This window comes from Stegostoma tigrinum, chromosome 3, assembly GCF_030684315.1.
Source record: "Stegostoma tigrinum isolate sSteTig4 chromosome 3, sSteTig4.hap1, whole genome shotgun sequence".
Taxonomy (NCBI): Eukaryota; Metazoa; Chordata; class Chondrichthyes; order Orectolobiformes; family Stegostomatidae; genus Stegostoma; species Stegostoma tigrinum.
This window is the reverse complement of record NC_081356.1, coordinates 66465623-66484610: the sequence shown is the minus strand read 5'-3', so window position 1 is coordinate 66484610 and position 18988 is coordinate 66465623. Positions and strand designations below refer to the sequence as shown.

Below are 18988 nucleotides of genomic sequence, written 5' to 3'. Positions count from 1 at the left end.
CTTAATTTACATATCCCTGGACACTTCAGGCAATTTAGCATGGCCAATCCATCGAACCGGCACATCTTTAGATTGTGGGAGGAAACAGGAGCTCCCAGAGGAAACCCACGCAATCACAGAGAGAGCGTGAAAATTCCACACAGACAGTCATCCAAGGGTGGAATCGAACCTGGTTCCCTGGCACTGTGAGGCAGCAGTGCTAACCACTGAGTCATCGTGCCACCCCCAAGAAATACTGATGAGGGCAGAGCGGGTGATGTGATCTGTATGGACTTCAGTAAGGTGTTCGACCAGATTCCTCACGGTGGTCTGATTGGATCACAAGGTTAGGAATAAAGGGAGAATTAGCCATTTCGATACAGAACTGGCTTGAAGGTAGAAGATAGATGGTAGTGGTGGTGGGTTGTTTTTCAGACTGGAGGCCTGCGACCAGCGATGTGCCACAAGGATTGGTAGTGGGCCCACTACTTTTCGTCATTTATAGAAATGATTTGGATGCGCACACAGGACGTATGGTTAATAAGTTTGTAGATGACACCAAATTGAAGGTATAGTATAGGAAGGATGTTGTGAAACTTGCAAGGGTTCAGAAAAGCTATTGGGAGAGCCTGAATAGACTGGGGTTATTTTCCCTGGAACATCGAAGGCTGAGGGGTAACCTTTTCGAGGTTTATAAAATCATGAAGGGCATGGATAGGGTAAATAGACAAGGTCTTTTCCCCAGGGTAGGGGAATCCAAAACTAGAGGGCACTGGTTTAAAGGGAGAGGGGAAAGATTTAAAATGGACCTGGGGGCAACCTTTTCAGGCAGAGGGTCAGGCATGTATGGAATGAGCTGCCAGAAGAAGTGGTGGAGGCTGGTAAAATCACAACATTTAAAAGGTATCTAGACGGGTATACGAATACGAAGGGTTTAGTGCGACATGGGCCAAATGCTAGAAAACAGGACTAGATTTATTTAGGATATCTGGTCAGCATGGACGTGTTGGACTGAAGGGTCTGTTTCCCTGTTGTATATCTCTGACTCTATACCACTACAGTTGAGAAGAATGAGGGGGAATTCCCATAGAAACCTATTAAATTGTAACATGAGTATACAGGAGAAATGCAGGAAGGATGTTCCCGATGAGTGGAGAGTCTGGAGCCAGGGATCACAGTCTAAGGGCAGGCCATTTAGGCCTGAGACGAGGAGAAATTTCCGGACTCAGAGATTGGTGAACCTGTGGAATTTTCTGCCATACAAAGCAGTTGAGACCAAAACATTGAATGTTTTCAAGAAGAGATGGATTTAGTTATTTAGGCTAAAAGGATCATAGAGTTTGGGGCAAATGTTGGTACACGATACTGAGTGGGATGATCAGCCATGATCATATTGAATGGGCGAGCAGACTCAAAGTCTGAATGGCCTATTCCCATTCCTATTTTTCTTTGCTTCTATGATGCAAGTTTGTAAAATCATCATGCAACCCACTACAGTGATAACACTCCCGTTTATGCCAACAAATGCGTGAAATCGAAAGGACTGATCTTTTGTACGTTGTTAATGGTCAGGGTATTTAAATCCCTTGACAGCCTGACAGTGTTATGACCAGGCACGAAGAGATGGAACAATATTTCTGTTCATTCCTCCTGGTTTGATTGTAAAGATGTTTCTAATATTTGAAATTTAGATGCGCCAATCCAACATATGCACCTCACAGATAAAGACAGAAAATGCAGGAGAAACTCAGCAGGTCTGGAAGCTCCTGTGGAAAGAAAAACAGAGTTAAACTTTTGAGTCCAAGTTGTCTCTTTTGTTTTGTAACTGAATTCTTGGAACACATTTTCATGATCACAGCTTTACAGTTCAATTGAGCTTGAACTTCTCTGCACAGTCTGACAGTTCTAACCAGCTTGACAGTAACAAAGAGTTTATCACCTTTTACACACTTGTCTACTTCTGATAACTGGAAAGCATTCTTGATCTCTCCTAAAGAGCATATTACTTCTCTCAGAGGTTTCCCTGAATCTAAACAAAAGTGTACCCTACATATCCAAAGAACTCCAGCAGATTTCAATCTTCTTCTGAAAGGTTTAGAACTTAAGGGCAGCAACACCAAAGCAGATGCCTCTTTAAACTAGTACAATCTGTCCCCATTTTCCCTTCCCCAAAACTGAAGGATGCCTGGTTCAATGGCAGGACTACCGAGAAGTGGGGCTCTGTTGCTACTTAGACTATACCAAAAACCTTCTCTGTTTTCACAAAGCTTCAAGCCAAAATCTAAAAGCACGAACAAGTCTCCCTCTAGCACTGTCAATACTGGTATGTAAATTCAATGCCAGAGTTAAAGCAAAGAAGGATTGTTTTCTTTCTGAAGCAACAACATCATTAACAAAAAATTTTAGAATCTAGTGGACAACCAGATACTAATAAGTAAAGAAGGAAAGCCAAGCTTTGAGACAGAAACTGTATACAACAGTAATTACTTTATATGGACCACTGAATTTGATTTTCAATGGTTCATCTTGTAATGGTAACAATACTTATATCTCATCTCCCACTTGAAACACTCGGTTTGCTGGACTGTTATCTGCCCATTCTTTCACTTTTGCCTGTGAAAGTTTGAAATGTTCTGTGCCACCCTATATGCTCCTTGTGAGTCTTTCTAGAAACATGGACATGTAATCCAATTTTAAAGTTTACTTTTTTCATTTAAGAACTTGTCCCTAATTAATTTTAACAGCACTCTAATCTCATAACCATAAACCAATTCAAATGAACTAAATCCAGTGGATTTATTTCGTGAATCTCCGATCGCAAATAATAAAATATCTAGGCCTTTCTCCAATCCTGTAGGTATTTGTAACAGAATGCCTTAATCATGATTTGGAAGTCTGGTACCTACCCAAAGCTCCCTGTATTTGCAGATGATAAGCTGTTCACTTCAATGAAGTGAACCGTGAATGACTTCCTGGAAAACAGCCTGTATCTCAACTGTTAATCTATAACAAGTAAAAACTGTGTTAACTTTTCCATTACCATGACAGCTGTACACATCCTCAAAGAAATGACCTCTGGGTATCAAGTTGTCATTTCCATAATTATGAGGTTATAGTGATGTTCTACTTTTGTTTTTGATCCAACACAGCACACCAACACTCAAAAGCTGGTGTAGGTATCAAAAGTAGATGTTGAAGCTTTCAGAAAACGTAACACATTTGACATGTTCCGCAGAACTGCACATCTTTACTAAATCTGCCCACATAAGATACCCATTTTTTGATGACTGGGTTTTCTGAGTGTATGTGTATATGCAACCTGTTATAAGAATTTTACGTGCTACCTTCAGCAACCTGGATGGGACCATTATAACTAGAAAGATCGACAGCAAAATTTTCTACAAATATATAAAACGAAAAAGACTAGCTAATGTAAAGGCTGGACCTTTACAGGATGAGAAGGGGGATTTAAGAACGGGAAATGAAGAAAAGCCCAAGCATTGAACAGTTTTTTTTTGTCAGTTTTCACATGGAGGACACGAATAACATGCCAGTAATTGATGACAAGTAGGTGAGGTTCTAGAAACAATCATCATCATGATAGTAGTGGTGTTGGGCAAGATAATGGAGCTAAAGGTAGACAAACCTCCTGGCCCTGATGGTATGCATTCTAAGATAATAAAAGGATGGTGGGAGAAAAAGCAAATGTGCTTGTGGTAATTTTTCAAATTCACTGGAGTCGGGGGCAGTTCCAGCAGATTGGAAAATAGCAAATGTGATACCACTATTTATAAAAGGGGGTAGACAAAAGATGGGGAATTACAGGCCAGTTAGCTTAACTTCTGTAGTGGGGTAAATGCTTGAATCTATCATCAAGGAAGAAATAGCAAGACATTGAGCTAGAAATTGTCCCACTAGGCAGATGCAGCATGGGTTCATGAAGGGCAGGTCATGTTTAACTAATTTATAATAATAATAATTCATAATAAATGAAGACATTATGAGTGTAGTAGACAATGAGGACCCAGAAGATATGGTGTATCTGGATTTCCAAAAGACAGTAGTTGGTTTATAAGAGATAATGGGAACTGCAGATGCTGGAGATTCCAAGATAATAAAATGTGAGGCTGGATGAACACAGCAGGCCAAGCAGCATCTCAGGAGCGCACAAGCTGACGTTTCGGGCCTAGACCCTTCATCAGAGAGGGGGATGGGGGGAGGGAACTGGAATAAATAGGGAGAGAGGGGGAAAACAGCAACTCATATTCCGCCTGGGAACCCTGCAGCCATATGGTATCAATGTGGACTTCACCAGTTTCAAAATCTCCCCTTCCCCCACTGCATCCCTCAACCAGCCCAGTTCATCCCCTCCCCCCACTGCACCACACAACCAGCCCAGCTCTTCCCCCCCACCCACTGCATCCCAAAACCAGTCCAACCTGTCTCTGCCTCCCTAACCGGTTCTTCCTCTCACCCATCCCTTCCTCCCACCCCAAGCCGCACCCCCAGCTACCTACTAACCTCATCCCACCTCCTTGACCTGTCCGTCTTCCCTGGACTGACCTATCCCCTCCCTACCTCCCCACCTACACCCTCTCCACCTATCTTCTTTACTCTCCATCTTCAGTCCGCCTCCCCCTCTCTCCCTATTTATTCCAGTTCCCTCCCCCCATCCCCCTCTCTGATGAAGGGTCTAGGCCCGAAACGTCAGCTTGTGCGCTCCTGAGATGCTGCTTGGCCTGCTGTGTTCATCCAGCCTCACATTTTATTAGTTGGTTTATAAATGCGAAGTCATCCATTTTGGTAGGAATAACAGTAAAAAGGACTATTATTTTAATGGTAAAAAATTGCATACATGGCTTCACCTTATTATCCTTTTATCCATCTATAAGGTTTACTTTACTTAACTTTTCTAAATTCTGCAGCTTCTTTAAATTCTAGAACTTTTGCCTATATATCTCAAGCACTGACTTGTAGGCAGCCAAAATAGTTTGTTACACTGCATCCTAATCCTGAGAAATTTCATTTAACAGTAAAACATAAGCTAACCTTTGTGGGCAGCCCCAAGTGGTGCTCGTGATGATAGCTGCTGGTAATGCAGCTACCAAAGGCACAGGATAGCCATGAGACCTGGGGTCACAGAACAGTGACACGGGAGGCAAGTCATGAGGAAGAGGTCACTGACTGGGGTGTGTAAAGGGGGTGCTTGTAGGAAATGGAGTGGAGGGTTTTCAGTCATTCAGTAGTTCCAATGCCATGTTTCTCTATCAGACATGAATAAGCAAAACCTCTCCCTTTCCATTCTGCTAAACCACAAGCCCGAGGACGTCTCTTTGGGCTTCTCATGTGGGGAATGCTGCACCCATTGCTGGTTGAATAACAGCCAGGGCCGGATGAGGTCACTAAGTTGACATTTAAGAAACTTTATTTGGCAGAAGCAGAAGAAGTGGGGTCCCCAAAGTGCATCCTCTATCCTGCCTCAAAACACGTCTGGTAAAAGGGCATTAGATTCCACCTGATTTTCCGATTGCAAGTAAGCCTAGATTCTGGCCATAAACATAAGATACATACTAACCAATCCAGTAAAGAGTTTAGAAAAAAAACCTCGTTATCCAGAGCGCAGTTAAAATGTGGAACTAGTGACGACATGTAGTTGAGGCTATGAGTATAGATGTATTTAAAGTAGAAAGTATTAGGTAGACAGGAAAAGAACAATACGTTGATGGGGCTAAATGAAGAAAGGTGAGAGAAGTACTTTATGTACTTGTATAAACCTCTTCGGCCTGTTTCTATTTTGGCTAGCTCAGTTGGCTGGACAGCTGGTTTACGGTACAGAGTAATGCCAACAGCAACGGATCAATTCCCTAATCAGCTGAGGTTAGCATGAAGGTCCCACCTTCTCAACCTGACCCCTCACCTGAGACATGGAGACCCTCAGGATAAACCCACCACCAGATATCTCTCTCAAACAAGACATCAGACCTTTGGTCCGCAACTTTACTCATTTTGCAATAAGTTGAGAGTAATAATTCTAAATTTGAAAAAAAGAAGTTGCTGTGAGAATAATTTCATCTTACAAATACAGTGAAAGTAAACTGTAGCATATCATTTCATTATGTACAGCTGCAAAGTCAGTAACAGTAATTTAAATTCACTTGTACTCACCCTCCGATTCCAACAATAAGTTTTCTCATTTTGACTTTCAAATGAACGTTATATCAATTTTGCTACAGAACACAAATCCTGCTGACACACAAAACAAACGGATATTTATGCTCATGCATTCGTGCAAGGTTCAATGACATTGAGTTGAGTCTTCAACAATCTGTTCCCTTTTCACTTCTTACTTCCTTTATCTTACAGTGCTCAATCAGTGGTACACAAATGTTTAATTTTGTCATCATACCTATTGCATAGTGTTTTATCAAGCGCATTTTGAAATAGATGCACGTATAGCACTCCTCACCAACTCAATCTGTGATTTCATGTAAGAATTTAATGGAGTCAACCAAAAATATCTTTCATTAAAAAAAATTCATGTTGACTTACGTTTATTAGCTCATACTTTTCCAATGCTAATTAATCTTGTCTTGGATTTTTGCTTCTAAAAGCTGCTTCATCACGTCTTAGTTGCCAGAGTTTATTCCTTTCCTCAGTTTCAACCAGGGTGTAGCATCTGCAATCTTCCAGTACTTACTCCACTCTCATTTCCAAGAATTTAAAAAACAGTGTTAAAGACACTATAATTCAAAACCTTAGGTCCCTTAGGATAAACTTATCCAGACTTTCCACTTGCCAACCTGTTACTTATCACCTTTTTATTTTTCTGCTATTCCGTCTCATGCAACCTCCTACTTTACTGTTACATTGGTTAAATCCTCTTCCATTAAAGGTGCAAACACTCACTAAATGGGTTGGATTTTATAGGACAGTGCAATTTCACAACCAACTCCCCAGCTAAAAGATCAGGGGTCCTGCCTATGTTTGTTCCGCACAACTTTACAGTGGGAGCAGCATTAATTGCTTTATAGGCAACTTCTGCCCCAATTTTGGGAGCAGTTACTGCCAATGTGTCAGATGTCCTGCAATTCAACAGGCTTGTCAGCACCAGCAGGGTGTTGGCCACTTGTTGGAGTGTAGGTAGTTTCAAGTGCTGTGGAGCAAGGTTAGTTCAGGGCTGAAGGCAAATGGAAAGTCTAGTTAAGTTTCATTCAAAGTTACTGAGGGATCTAAGGTTGTGAACTATAGTGACTTTAGTACTAACCGTTAAATTCTCGGAAATGAGAGTGATGTAACAACTGGAAGATAGCAGATGCTAGGCTAGAACAATTTTAGGTCCTTAAGTAACCATTCATTTGCCTCTTACAAAATCTGACTTAAGACTGGGGCTGCCAGAGAGTTTGGATATGTGGCAGGAAAGCTAGTCACAGAATTGAACATGCTTCCCTACTTTACAAACAGCAGAGAGACATAAAAAACAGTCCAGCTTCTCAGTTATGCATTCTGTTTACACAATCACGTCTCTTTTTTATTACCATTGGATGTCCTTATCTTAAGTTGCACCATCCCATCAAATAGTCTCACCAGTGAATGATTTTTGATTCCTACCATGTCAGTATGAACAGATTACAGTTTTGACAAGGATTGCTTTAGGGGTGGCATGATATGGCGCAACTCATCTCTAGTGCTTGAATCTAAATTTAAGTTAGACTGAGAGGATGAATCAGCGATCTTAAGACTATGTCAATGAAGTATCCATATAAAACACAAATAGTACAAAATTAAAATATTCACTCAAGGGAAATCACAATGATAGCTAGTAATGGGAATAAAACTAAATTTTTGAGGCAGGGTCAGAGCATTCTGTTGACAATGAGTCGATACAGCATGCTTAGCACCAATCCCATCTTACATTTGATCTCAGGTTCTTTAAAGTTTGTGGAACAAAAGAGTTGCAAAAATGTTTTTTTTAAACTGAGGAGTGACAACACACCTTCTAATGTGCAACATCTTTTTCATAATGCATAAAATGGCAAGGGTTTTGCCGGTCTGAATGATGGTACTGTAACAGAAAACACTGCACTTTTATTTTCATTAGATCATATGTAAACTATTCCAAATATATAAATCCTCTTAACAGATTTTCTGAAAATGATCACCCACGTGTTCTACTTTGTACATCAGATTCATTTATTTTCTAATCAAAAATATCTAATTCAAGATGTCAACATTTTTCTTGTTTTTCTATGACCTCCAAGGCTACTGTTATTCATTGGCTTGACTCTTGTGCTGTCAACTCAGACTGCCATCAAAACAACCCAACAAGAATGGTAAACAAACTTTGACATTACACAAGTTCTGAGACTGCCATAGGTGGTCAAAGAACCAACAAGAGAGAACCTCAACCTTATCCAAGTTCTGGAGCACAAGTCTTTAATACTATTGCCAAAATGTTTATTGGGTCCATAGCCTTTGCAGTATCCAGTACCAAACGTTTCTGACACCATGTGGAGTGAACTGAATTGGCCAAAGACTGCCAACTATGATGCAATGAACCTCTGGAGGAGTCAAAGATAGATCATCCAGTTAGCACCTCTAGCTGAAGACAATTGTGAATTCTTCAGCCTTATAGTTTGCACTGATGTGCTGTGTTCCCCCAACATTGAGGATGGGGTATTTGTCAAGCATCCTCCTCCAATGAGATGCTATTTTTCATTCATTCATCCGATGAGGGTGTCGCTGGCTAGGCCAGCATTTATTGCCCATCTCTAATTGCCCAAAGGGCAGATAAAGTCAACCACATGCAGGCCAGACCAGGTAAATATGGTATTTTCCCTCTCAAAAGGGCATTAGTGAACCAGATGGATTTTTCCCAAAATCAACACTAGATTCATGGTCATCATTAGACTCTTAATTTCAGTTTTTTATTGAATTCAGATTCCACCATCTGCTGTGGTAGGATTTGAACCTAGGTCCCCAGAATATTATCTGAGTCCAGATTAATTGTTCACCACCTTTCACAACTAGACGTGGCAGGACTACAGAGTTTAGATCTGATCAACTGGTGGAGGGATTGTTCAGCACTATCACCTGCTTATGTTGTTTGGCGCACAAGTCTTTTTTTTTGTAGCTTCACCAGGTTGACACCACAATTATAGATATGCCTGCTGCTGTTCCTGGCATGCCCTCTGCACTCTTCACTGAATCAGGGCTGACCCCTGGCTTGATGGTAATTAACCCTGACCCAGATACAGTGTGGGATATGTTGAGCCATGAGGTTCAGAATGTGTTGGAGTTTGATTCTCCTGCTGCTCTTGGCCTATGATGCTTTATGAATGCCAAGTCTTGTGTCACTACATCTGTTTGAAGTCTATTCCATTTAGTTCAATCATAGTGCCACACAACTCAATGTAAGGAATTCTCAAAGTGAAGGCAGAACTTGATCTTCTTAAGGACTGTGTCGTTGTCATACTTCGCAATACTGTCATGGACAAATGCATCTGCAGCAGACAGATTAGTAACGATAAGGTCGAGGTTCTCTCTCGTTGGTTCTTTGACCACCTATGGCAGTCTCAGCAAGTTCAATCAGCAGTGCTGCTGCTGAGCGACTCTTGATGGTGAACATTGATATCCGTCAACCAGAGTCCATTTTGTGGCTTGCCACCCTCAGTGCATTCAAATGGTGTTCAATATGGAAGAGGGCTGATTTATCAGCCAAGTGGGGTGGTAGTACGTGGCAATTAGCAGGAGGCTTTCTTGTTTGACCTGATGCCCTCAGACTCCATTGCGTTTACAGTCAATATTGAACATAATCGTAGCAACTCATTCATGACTGTATACCAGTATGCTGCTGCATCTACTGCCCTATCCTGCCATTGGGACAAGGCATACCCAGAGATGATGATGTCTGGGACATTGCCTGTAAAGTATAATTCCATGAGAATGATAACCAGACTGCTGCCTGACCCATAAGGCAAGTCTTCCAACTTCAACACACAACTGCAGTGTTCTCGGGGCCGTGTTTGCTCTGTGGTTCTGGTGCCGAGATTGACAGATGGTCTGCCCAGTTTCATTCCTTTTTTGAGACCTTCTGATTGTGGTTTGCTGGGCCATTTCAGAGGGCAACATTTAGTCAACCACACTGCTGTTGATCTGGAGTCACATGTACGCCAGATCAGTTTCCATGAAGATAGATTTCTTCCCTAAATGGTATTAATGAACCAGATGAGTTTTTCCAACATAATTTCATAGTCATTATGAGATATCTAATTGCAGGTATTTTTAAAATTGAATTCAAATTCCTCTATCGACCTTGCTGGGATTTGAAACAGAACATTACCTATGTTTCTGGATTACTAATCTAGCGATAATAATACTATGCCATCACCTCACATATATTCAGGTCCTTACATCATAAATGTTCCATTGCCATCATTAGAACATTGCAGTCATCATTCAGCAATAAACTTTCAGAAATCTCTTGTTTCTCATCTTTATAAATCTTGTACCAGGCCCCACCAAATTTTCCAACCCTTCTTGTTGTCATGGAACCTTCCATTATTTGCTCCTATTCTCCCTCACAATGCTTCATACCATCCAACTTTTTCATCATTTATACAAATAATATCCTACTAACCATCATGAATTTGACTTCAAACTTGCAATCTGATCAGTATAGAAACTGACACCTGGACCAAATTCAAAATTATGGTTTTATTACATATTTTATACACATTATATAATTGCAAGACACAAACATATTAAGAGAATACATATTACATAACTCACAACAATTCGGCATGTAATCTCATGTGACATTCTAATGCAGTTTTGAGGGAATGCTGTATGGTTGGAGATGCCGTATTCTAAATTAGATGCCAAATGTATACGCCACATGCCATATGCACTCTTTTTCCTTCTTCAGCTAATGCTCTAGTGCTTTTATTATCCATTGAAATTTGGCTTTGTTTGTTCCTTTTCCCCTGTGGGCAAATACATCGACTGGCCATGAGCCACCCCTTTTCAAGACATCACATTGAAATGGTCTTTCCTAGCAATTGTCTGCTTCCAATTCTCATGGGACAAATTTACTTTGAAATCACTGCAACCTGTCCTCCTTCTATTAGTTTTTTTATATATTCTAGGGTGCTTCTCGCCCATGGCTTAACATTTCCCAGACGCTTGATCCAGCTTATTAGAAACAAATTAGCAATGCCTTTCCTCAATAAAACAAAAAGCAAAATATTGCAAATGTCAGAAAGCTGAAATAAAAATAGAATATTCTAGAAATCCTCAGCAGGTCAGGTAGGATTTATTTGTCATGCTTTGTACATTTACAAACATGCAATAAAAAACTATCTTCCACCTTATTGTACACTATCTTGGCCTGATTCCATCCAGTAGTTACTATATTTTATCCTAAAGCTACCACAGCTCTCTCAATCCTTGGTACACGATGTTTCTCCTTACTAATACTAAACCTGATTATCATCTGCCAGTCAAATTAAATTAAACTGTCCTTAAAACAAGAGCAAACCAACCATGGGGACATTGGTCCTGACTTGCTTCAGGAGCAACTGTCGAGCTTCATCCCTCAAAACTGATCCAATATCTCTGTAATGAAAAGTGCTCTCCTGCATCATCTCTCCAGCCACATATCCATCTACTCCAACCTCTTATATTTCTTCTCGCTCGTGTGTGAATCAAGATAAATCTGGAAGTTGCTGTTTCTAACATGTTGCTTATTTATTCTCTTTCCTTCCTCCCAAATGTCAGGCTGCAGAAGTTCCATTCCACTTTCTGCTTATGTCATTGGTACTGAAATGAGAACTGGCAGCTGTTCAGCCTCCTCCTTCAAAATTCCCTGAAACTGCACAGGGCATCCCTGATTCTGGTGCCTTGGAGGAAACTTTCCATCCTGAAATCTCATCTGCACCTGCAGAAGAGCATCTCAGTTCCCGTAACTATAAAATACACAATCATTATTGCTCTTCTGATCTTTCAGCTGTTTCCATGTACAGCAGAGCCACTCACGGTGCCATGGCCCTGGCTGTATTCTCTAAACGAACCCGCTTCTTCATTAGAACTCAATACTGGTTAGTGAGTGAAAGTCTTTGGAAGACTATGACAATATCTGCCTGATCCTTTTTATCTGTTGGCTATGTCCCAGTACCTCCCTGCCTGCACACTTTTAAACTGCAGGGGAAATGTGTCGCAAAATGTTATCAAAACAGTGTGAATGCACGACAGTAATCCCAGCTACTTCTGAACCTCTGAAGACTGAAGCTCTAGCTTCCCGGATGCCATCACTTCCTGCATGTGGTTATCTAGGATAAATGAAATGTCCTGGATTTCCACATGATGCAGGATGAACAATCCACATGCTTAAAGATGTCAATGTGTGTATTAAGCTATTAATTTATAGATACATTGAAGTGTGAAAGAAAAAAAACTCACCATTTATTCAACAGCTTCTCTTGTGCAGGATCATTGAGGTCTTATCTCTCTCCTTTGTGCTTCTGCTCTTTTAGTTCTCAACAGATGCTATAAATATAAAACACAAAAATTTAGTACACTGACAACTGATTTATAAATCTGCTTTAAAAAACCTCGGGTTCTTTTGCTGTTCTGGCATTAACATCATGTTTCGATTTCTGCGATGTGTAATTTACTTTTCCTATTCTTTTCAGATCTCTGCTCTATTCCTTCTCTTTTGTGTGCAATACTTCAGAAAGTACTTCACTGGCTATAAAGATTTTTGGGATATCCGGATGTTGCAAAGGGCACTGTTTAAATGCAAGTATTTCCTCACATTTTAATACTTAATTTCTACTTGCTTTAAATCATAAACATTTAAAATTTCATTAAATTGTTTAGGGGAAGATTTCACGTAACTTCTTCATGAATTATTTAAATTTATCTTTGACTGCTTCCCCATTGTCATCCCTTTATTCTCAACTGCTAAAGCAGATTCTCTACAGAATATCGCCCTCCTCTTAGTACCATGCACCTTATTCTGAACAATATTGTGACAGTGGAGCCATTGAGCACCATATGCAGTCACAGAGTCCCGTAACTCCAGACAGCAAAAAGCCAAATTACTAATTTTAATTCTGTGTTCTGAAGAAGAGCCATGCTGACTTGAAATATTAACTTTGCTTCTTTCTCAATAGATCTGGTAGATCTGTTGAGTTTCTCCACTATTTCTGTTTCATTTCAGATCTCCAATGTTTCCAATTCTTTGTTGTCATTTGTGAATTTATTAACTTTGACAAGATGGGTTGCACACAAAGCAGCGGGAGCACGGGGCCATTCACCCCCAAAATCACAGCACAAGGAGCAGAGGACTGTTAAACCTCTGACAGTCAGTTGAAAGAGGCCAGAATTCAATCTCACTCAATTTCAGCATAATTCATGAAGTGAGACTTTACAAATGTCTCACCAACAGTGTTTGTTTTGTGTGCACGAATAACTACAGATTAGATTTGCAAATCTGACATAAACACACAGGTGTCCTTTCTCAGGGAAAAGAGGGCATGCAAAGTAGAAGTTTGCCCATCATTTTTAAATAATAAATTAACAAACTATTGAACCAATCAAGAAGTTATTGTAAGCATTTTCTCACTTATCACTCCATTTATTGGTCGTTGGACAGAAAAACATTTAGGAATGCTTTATGCCAGCTAATTTGATGCAACTCAAGAGTTAACAAAATGGATCAGGAACCAAATTGTGGTTGGAACTCACAGCAGAGTTTGATGAAGGTGCCAACGACTGTGTATTTTCAACTTCATTTCATCATTGTTTTGAACCTGCCATGAGAAATAAAAAAGATGGATCGAAAAACCCTTAAATAGGTGGATGTGACTGATTTCCTCTTCACGATATAATCTCCACTCCAGTTGATGTCCCAGACTTGACTGAAGGATGCTTCATCATTGTACTTAAGTCAAATATATCAAAAAAAAGGAGCTTTTGGCTTTGTGTGAGTGCAGAGCTAATCAAGCTTCACAAACACTATTTCTTTTGTAGCTGTGATACCCTCCTTCTGTAACGATATAGTATGATTAACTGACTAGGATAAGACTTACATTCCTTCAATAGAAGTGTTGCTTCGAAGTTATTCCAGAGATATATATCACATTTTGAGAGAACTGGTTTAACAGAAGTTGGCTTTGTTCAACTGGAAGCAAAACTCATAATATTTTAGTTGTATCAAAGTAAGCTTTATTGGTATCACAATATTCAAGTAAATTTACAATGCATGTTGATTGACCTCTTGCATATTTGAGAAATGTAATTTTAATATGATTAAAGTGGAATTTAAGATTGGATTTAGAGTTCTGGGGCTTTGAAATAAATTGGCTTAGACATTAAGCAGCATAGATTACCCACACCCAACACCAGTGTGTGGATCACTCATGGTCAAAACTGGAGAGCAGGGAACAAGAGTATATCCAATGACAATATTTTAAACAGGTCAAATTGTGGGATACAGCTGTTGCTTACCGAAAGACCCGTGACTTACCAAAGAAAATTGAATACACTTTCTCATAAATTGATTCCAATGTTGACTGTTCCATTGTTAGTTTTGCTGGCATACCTGTTCAGCTAATGCAACTAGTGTTTTGGATAGAACTTCCTTTTTTCTTTGCGGATTTCTCTGCAAAGAGATTGCCAGGGCCCTCAATCTTGCCTGTCTCATTACATACACTCCGGCCCTCAGCATTTCCCCTCCATTCCAGAAACCTCAAGAGTTCTTGTTTTGATCTCCACTCCACTCCACTAGCATTTCCCGTTGAATTTGTCAGCCGTTGCGATTGTTAATTGCCATGTTAAGATGCCACTGAACACACCGTCGCTTCTATTTCAGCATTGTGAAGAAATCATTCACTGTCAGTTACCCTGGTTCACTCTGTAATCTCATTCCCCTGCCCATAGCAATATTCACGAGATACAACGCCTGACTCTTTAACTCTTCTAATCATCCGAAGCCTCAGAACCACACTCTTGAGGATAAAAAAAATTCCTTGCACGTCTTTCAATTAGTAAACTCTCCTTCTCGCGCTTTGGGATCAGTATAAGCTCGAGAACCATTCAAAGGGAAAGGAAAGTAAACCCCCTACAGGCAAGGGGTGTGCGGCCGCAAAAGAAGGGGCTCTCATGCTTCACCTTCCCAACCTACACTTATAGGGATGCCCAACAGATCACAGGGAGTTTTAAAGTTGAAAATCCGTTAATATTTCATGTCAGAGGCCAACCATTTACCTGCTTCATCTCATTCTCCCATAGGACCAGTGACGTCTACACGCTCGGCGAGGGACGAGACACCGAACGATGATGCCATCACGTACGGCAGGGTGGGAGACGGCAGGCGAAGACATCATTGCGCACAACGTGAAGGGGTGCGGACACTGCTGCCGATGTCATCACGCTCAGCGTAAGGGCCGGTGGGCGGCTCTGCCTGAACTTCCGGGTTACACCCCACACTCGACAGTTCCTCAATACGGTGTAATATCTGAGGAGACTGTGTGGCAAGAGTGATTTTCGACTTTGTTTTAATCGGAAAAAATTACAAATCAACTGTAGCAATAATGTCGAAACCGCCGCCTAAACCGGCCAAACCAGGTAAGGTGCCGTTTCTTTCGAGGCTTGTGAGACTTTAAAGTCAAATTGATTGACTCCTGGTCTTTTCTCCCCAAAAGAGAAGTTGTTGCCACATTTTCCCGGAGAACAGTCTGAAACACCTCTTTATGGCTGTCATCATATCTCTGAGCTCTTGAATTTTCAACGCAGTCCAATCCACTTGTCATTCTTGTGGTTTTCATGTAAAATTCTCCAAGTGTTCTTTTTACTGTGTTTAATTGTTTTCCACTCAGACCCTTGTTGGTACTTTACTGCGCAATAAATGTAAAGACTTTGGTGTAAGTGCGGGTAAATCTCTAAGCCTTGCTTCCCCTCCTCTTGGTTTGAAAGCAGTTCAATTCTACGGGTGGGGTGCGCGAGTAGTCGCCCCTGTGATTGACAAATTCGCAGCTCTACTCTGGCTAGAAGGGATACTGTAAATATTTAACACCTTTCAGTTTGCGTTTATTTGTGGTGTCAAATTGTGACCTCGTGTTAATATAAAAACAACCATCTTCCAAGATCTGGTGGTTCAATGGCTCTACAACAATTTTTTTCAAATGTCAGTGTGTCATTCTTTGTGCATGCACAACTCGCATTTGTGGGTTACCACTAACTATCTTAATTATGAGGCTTTCTTCAAATATGACTTAGAAGCATGAATTAAACTATGTTTTATGTGATTTACTGATCTTGAAGAATTTTTGCACCACAACCGGGAGAGGTTTATTTGCTTGGGAGATGTAATTACACGGTGATTTTGACTGGTGCAACAGGAAATTTAACAGTTGCATAACAGCACAATTTGACCACCCAAACCAATTCTTGAAATATGCAAACACTTTTGGCACTTCAGTCCCATGTTAGCTCTTCAATTTTGATCAATGTATCTGGAGCCTGACCAAGTGGGCCATCGCACTGATCGAATGCAGGCCTTTTTTTTAATATGGCAAACGAGTGACCCTGAGATATAGCAGTATGTATTCGTTTATGTGAGGCCAAATTAAGTTCTTCTGATGGAGCACGGTGATGATCTGTCTAGTGAGTCATTGACATCTTTTTAGATGAATAAGCAGATTTATTGTATAAAAGTAATGAACATTGCAATTTTTGTGGAATTTACAGTTTTGTGCTGTAGCAGCAGAACTAATGCATTAAGCATACTTTGCCACTGCTGTGGATTTTCCTCACTTTACTATGCATGCCATGTATCAGCTTATTGTTAGTACCAATTAGAACTACTGCTCAATTATATCTCACCACTGTCCTGACAATCTGCATCATTTGATAATAAAAGCCTTTAACTTTTGCCTGTTTAGTCTAAGATTCATTCTAACAATGAATGGGAGTCATTCTAAAAGTACGTGTATGAATTTCTCCAGATAATGTTCACCATCAACCTCATAGAAATTTGTTTGAGAAATATGATTCTTTTAACCATTTTTTCAGAGATGGGTGAGGGGCAATGGGCACCTGCATCCTCTGACTTGTCAAATGCCACTGAAATTACTTAATGTTTAAATATGTTTGGACTTTTGTTTTATATAGCTGTTATCAGATTCACTTTGCTAGAAAAATACATTGTGTGTTAACTTTTACGTTAACTTTTCTTGAGATAACTGAAAATATTCAGTTGGTCATTGAATTTTCTTTTAAATTCAAAACTCAGTATGAGTCCATCACAATGTCTGCTCATAGTTTGGCGATTCAGTCCTGACTCATAACCACAGCCTGTGTTTGAATACTACCTTTATTTTAGTGAACTATCCCAAGACACTTAGCAGGATTGTTATTGAACAGACTCTGAAATTAAGCCATATAAGGTTGAACAGCTTGCCCAAATAGAGTTTCTAGGGAGAAAGGAAATGTGGTGGGTCAGGGGTAGAAATTTCAATACTTGCGGCCTAGGTTAACTGAAGATATGACCACCTAGTGATGGAACAGTTTCAAACAAATGTACCAGACAGCAGAATTGCACGACTGCAACTAACTTGGGGTCTTGGAAACTGAAAAAAGTCTCAGACAGAATATTTCCCATTCACTTTCTTAAATGGACAATATTGATCGTATGGCAGTGGAGTGGGAAGGTTCTTTCTCAAAATGAAACATGTGGCAGACAGTGTTTCTTATGTTCCTTGTGGATGAGGTTACATGCCTCTGCAAACAACCGGCTTTATTAACTTGAGATAATGGAAACTGCAGATGCTGGAGAATCCGAGATAACAAAGTGTGAAGCTGGATAAACACAGCAGGCCAAGCAGCATCTTAGGAGCACAAAAGCTGACGTTTCAGACCTTGACCCTTCATCAGAGAGCAGAAAGTGCTTTAGTAACTTAATTAGCAGCTAGACATTACACATCTTAAATATTTACATTTCAGTGAGTTGTTATCTGATCTGAGTGAGACATTGTGGGCCATATCTAAGCTTTTATTCCAGTCGGGAAGAGTCACCAATACAGAGCTTCAAGTTGATGAGTTTTTGGACACGATTTGAAAGCTCAGTTTTGGAATAGAACCCATCCAAAGTGGCTTTCCTCTTCTGATCAGAAGGCTCTTTTCTTTGAGAACAAGGAATCTTTGTTGTAGCTATGACTTGAAAACAGTCTTTTCGATATTTGAGCTAAGAAAATGTCCCTTTTTATTCAATGGCTATTGTATTTTTACCTATTGCTCTGATGAAAGGGTGATGGGTGGTTGTCTAACTGTTAATATAACTACAGAGTCTTTGTTCCCATTGTGGTATTCATGTTACATGCTACATCAGTAGCACAAAAGCATGTACATCAGCAATGATCAGGGATGGGAATAGTGCTTTTGATTACAAATGTGTAGCTTTTTAAAAATTTGCCAATGAAAAATAGTTTTGTAGATGATAATGAACTAAAGCTTTACATTTATAGAGCTAATTTAATGAAATATCCAAGGTGCTTCACAAGAGCATTGCAAAACGAAATCTGGACCACATAAGAGATTAGGTTAGATGGCCAAAAAGCTTGCCCAGGCATGGGTTGGATAGACTGTGGGGGAATGTATTGGAATATTCCAGTGTAGAAGTAACAAAGTTTTGGTGCCAGAGGAGCTGAGACAATGGGGTAACTGTGTGATGTAGTTTTGGGTGTAATGCTTCTCATGACCATGTTAATACGTTGGAAACACAGCATGGAAGACACATGATGCCAATATTACAAATTGAACACCAAACTAAAGGGGACCAAGGATTCAAGGGAAGAATTTTCATTTAGAATGACAGGTAGCAATTGTACCTAGTTTGAGAATGGCAAATCTGCAAAGATCAGAGCATGCACATGGCTGTAATGGAAGTTGACACTAAAAGAGGTGGGATGTTAATTAAATTGTTGTGCAACCTGCCATGCAATGTGAGGCA

General features: G+C 40.2%; 2 protein-coding genes across 11 annotated transcripts in view; one reads left to right on the top strand and one right to left on the bottom strand.

The window, feature by feature from the left end:
* LOC125450727 (nicotinamide riboside kinase 1-like) overlaps nt 1-15328 on the bottom strand; it is a 34440-nt gene extending 19112 nt beyond the window's left edge. For 2 of the 9 annotated variants that reach the window (XM_059644649.1, XM_059644653.1), the window contains exons 1-4: nt 15247-15324; nt 13726-13790; nt 12436-12522; nt 6145-6222 (exon numbers count right to left, since the gene is read on the bottom strand). In XM_059644649.1, coding sequence (XP_059500632.1) covers nt 6145-6173 — 29 coding nt within the window. In that variant the 5' untranslated portion in view covers nt 6174-6222; nt 12436-12522; nt 13726-13790; nt 15247-15324. Of the gene's footprint in view, nt 1-2885; nt 2983-6144; nt 6226-12435; nt 12523-13725; nt 13791-15246 lie in introns of all 9 variants that reach the window. The other 7 variants (XM_059644655.1, XM_059644654.1, XM_059644650.1 and 4 more) reach the window with 7 other exon arrangements.
* Nucleotides 15329-15417: 89 nt separating this feature from the next.
* ostf1 (osteoclast stimulating factor 1) overlaps nt 15418-18988 on the top strand; it is a 93758-nt gene continuing 90187 nt past the window's right edge. The window contains exon 1 of one of the 2 annotated variants that reach the window (XM_059644648.1): nt 15418-15606. In XM_059644648.1, coding sequence (XP_059500631.1) covers nt 15573-15606 — 34 coding nt within the window. In that variant the 5' untranslated portion in view covers nt 15418-15572. The remainder of the gene's footprint in view (nt 15607-18988) is intronic. The other variant, XM_048527803.2, reaches the window with a different exon arrangement.